Source organism: Nanorana parkeri, unplaced genomic scaffold (assembly GCF_000935625.1).
Source record: "Nanorana parkeri isolate BGI_ZX_2015 unplaced genomic scaffold, ASM93562v1 scaffold10, whole genome shotgun sequence".
In the NCBI taxonomy this organism is placed as follows: Eukaryota; Metazoa; Chordata; class Amphibia; order Anura; family Dicroglossidae; genus Nanorana; species Nanorana parkeri.
Window position 1 is genome coordinate 657494 of NW_017306278.1, and position 2760 is coordinate 660253.

At 47.3% G+C, this 2760-nt stretch overlaps 1 protein-coding gene across 1 annotated transcript in view; it reads left to right on the forward strand.

The window, feature by feature from the left end:
* The window catches only part of DBX1 (developing brain homeobox 1), a 12156-nt gene extending 10113 nt beyond the window's left edge, over nt 1-2043 (forward strand). The window contains exons 4-5 of the mRNA XM_018555234.1: nt 916-1118; nt 1601-2043. Of these exons, the coding sequence (XP_018410736.1) occupies nt 916-1118; nt 1601-1912 (515 nt within the window). The 3' untranslated portion in view covers nt 1913-2043. The remainder of the gene's footprint in view (nt 1-915; nt 1119-1600) is intronic.
* Nucleotides 2044-2760: the final 717 nt, after the last annotated feature.

Sequence of the window (2760 nt, forward strand, 5' to 3'; positions counted from 1 at the left end):
CCCCCCCTCCTCCTCCTCCTCCATCCAGGGCCAGGCAGAGTTCTAATTAGCTCAGCTATTATCTGCTCTGCATTCCTGGAGAGCCTCTGCCCCAGAGATGAGTTCAGTTCACTTTTAGGCAGAGGGAAGTTTTCAAAGATTCTAAAAGCTTAAAACTCAACCCCAGCTTCAGGGGTCCGGTCACACTTGTGCAGCAACATGCACACTCATTATGAATAGCAGCCCAACGACTTAACACATTGCACTGCAGCACACATATTTTGGTGCATGGTGGCCCATTCAATATGAACCCTCGATGTGGACGCATTGGCCGACCCATTTAGGCTCAGCCAGGCGTCATTTTAAGAAGGAGAGAGGTAATATTAGATATAGAATCATCCAATGAGTTTGGTGCATGAACAAATTTGGCTTCATCTGAATTATGAACATATATACACCTCCCCGATGCTACACAATGGTTACCCAGGACAAATCGAGAGGGTGAATCTCCCCAACAGGGACTCGCACAGCAATAAAAACCTGACCAGGGTTCTTCTAACCCTTCCACACTCTACCTAAAATACAAATTTGGCTTTACATAGACTTAGATAAGCAGCTACTTTATATATGTGGTTTTGGGCTGAAAACAATTTATTTAATTGAGGTCTCATATGACCCAAAAGGCTGCTGGTATATTGGGGTTGACACATACTGTGTATAGTGAGGAGTAGACCAACTGCAGACCAGTGTGGCCCCAAAATGCTGCTGATTGGGTATGCTGGAGTCATGGAACTCAGTGAAGGAACCTTTGGAGACTTTGAAAACCCAACAAAACACCCAACAAACGAGACCTGATATTACATTTTGCTGATCATGTCTCTCTTGACTAGAGCTCTCCTTTTAACATCCATATATTTTTCTTGTTCCTTTCTCCAGCTTCCTCAGCGGTGATCCCCATGCCAGGCACATTCTCATGGCCCCTAGCAGCCCGTGGAAAGCCCCGCAGGGGGATGCTGCGCAGAGCCGTCTTCTCTGACGTCCAGCGCAAAGCTCTGGAGAAAATGTTCCAGAAACAGAAGTACATCAGCAAGCCGGACCGGAAGAAGCTGGCCGGCAAACTTGGGCTGAAAGATTCTCAGGTGAGTGTTTCAATTGAGTAATCCCATTGTGGATGGGGTGAGGAGCCTTGTCGGGGTGTTGGGGCTATGATAAAGATCTGTGGGCTCCTAAAAATACAGGGTGCTGTTTATACCTTTTCACGGACTCTGTCCATGAAATTCAGGAGGATAAGGGCCACTCACAAGCTGAAATAGTGATTGGACGGCCCAAATTATGACTATCTTCATGCCCAACCATCCTCCATTATCCATGGCCAACTTTGCCACTAACCATACGATCAATCTGTGAGCCCCTAAAGAATATGGCTGCTCATAACTGGGAGGATTTACTGAGTAACTTTTGGAATAAGGTAAAAAATTAAGGCGTCATTACTAAAACCCAATTCTCCCAACCCCCATTAAATTTGACCCGGAATGATCTAGAACTCCAGACAGGACTTCAGTTCACCCACCAGCACAGCACACAGTTTTTCCTGACGTTGGCTATTTCCTAATTTTTCTAGGTGAAAATCTGGTTCCAGAACAGAAGGATGAAATGGAGGAACTCCAAAGAAAGAGAACTTTTGTCCTCCGGTGGGTGCAGAGAGCAGACCCTACCCACCAAGTTTAACCCCAACCCCGACCTCAGCGACGTGGGCAAGAAGTCTTCAGAAGGGGAGGATGATGCCTTGCCTTATCAGCGTACAGAGCTCCACCTAGAGGTGGAAACACAGCTCCCCTCCTCGCCGTATCACTCCAGCAGGCACAGCAAAAACTCAGACTTGTCAGAGTCGGACTCTGATGTGGACCCAGAAGATGAGATCACGGTCTCCTAATGGGCCCCATTTAGAATTCACAAAGACTTTACAATGTTGTAAAAATGATAAATATTATTAAGGAATTGGAGAGGCGCCTCAGTGATGTACCCCCTTCTGTCTGCAAGAGTCAAAGTATAGATGGGATTCTGGGTTCTCCAGCTGTTGTGGTCATCCTAAGTTCTACTGTTATAAGGATCCAGGGTTCTGCAACTGCAGCTTGGATCCTGGGTTCTCCAGCTGGTTTGGGGATCTTGGGTTATCCAACTGTTTCCAGAATACTGTTGTTTTATCCTGGGGTCTGCAACTTGTTCGGGGATCCTGGGTTCTGCAACTGGTTCTGAGATCCTGGGTTCTGCAACTGGTTCAAGGATCTTGGGTTCTCCAACTGGTTCAAGGATCCTGGGTTCCCCAACTGGTTCAAGGATTCTCCAAGTGGTTTGGGGATCCTGGGTTCTCCAAGTGGTTTGGGGATCCTGGGTTTTCCAACTGGTTTGGGAATCCTGGGTTCTCCAACTGGTTCAAGGATCTTGGGTTCTCCAACTGGTTTGGGGATCCTGGGTTCTCCAACTGGTTTGGGGATCCTGGGTTCTCCAAGTGGTTTGGGGATCCTGGGTTCTCCAACTGGTTTGAGGATCCCGGGTTCTCCAACTATTATGCCAATTCTGGGTTCCCCAACTGCCTTTAACTGGCAACTAGCTTTTGTCATTGCAAAATATCTGGAGACCCTCAAGGATCCCATGTCTGCTAAGTATGTCAAGGATGAATGTCAAAACTTGTTTTTCTATGTCTAGCTCAATTGTATATGATTTTCTGTGTTTCTCTCATGTCTTTGTGGGGGGGGGGGGGGGGGGACACGGGGGGGGTGT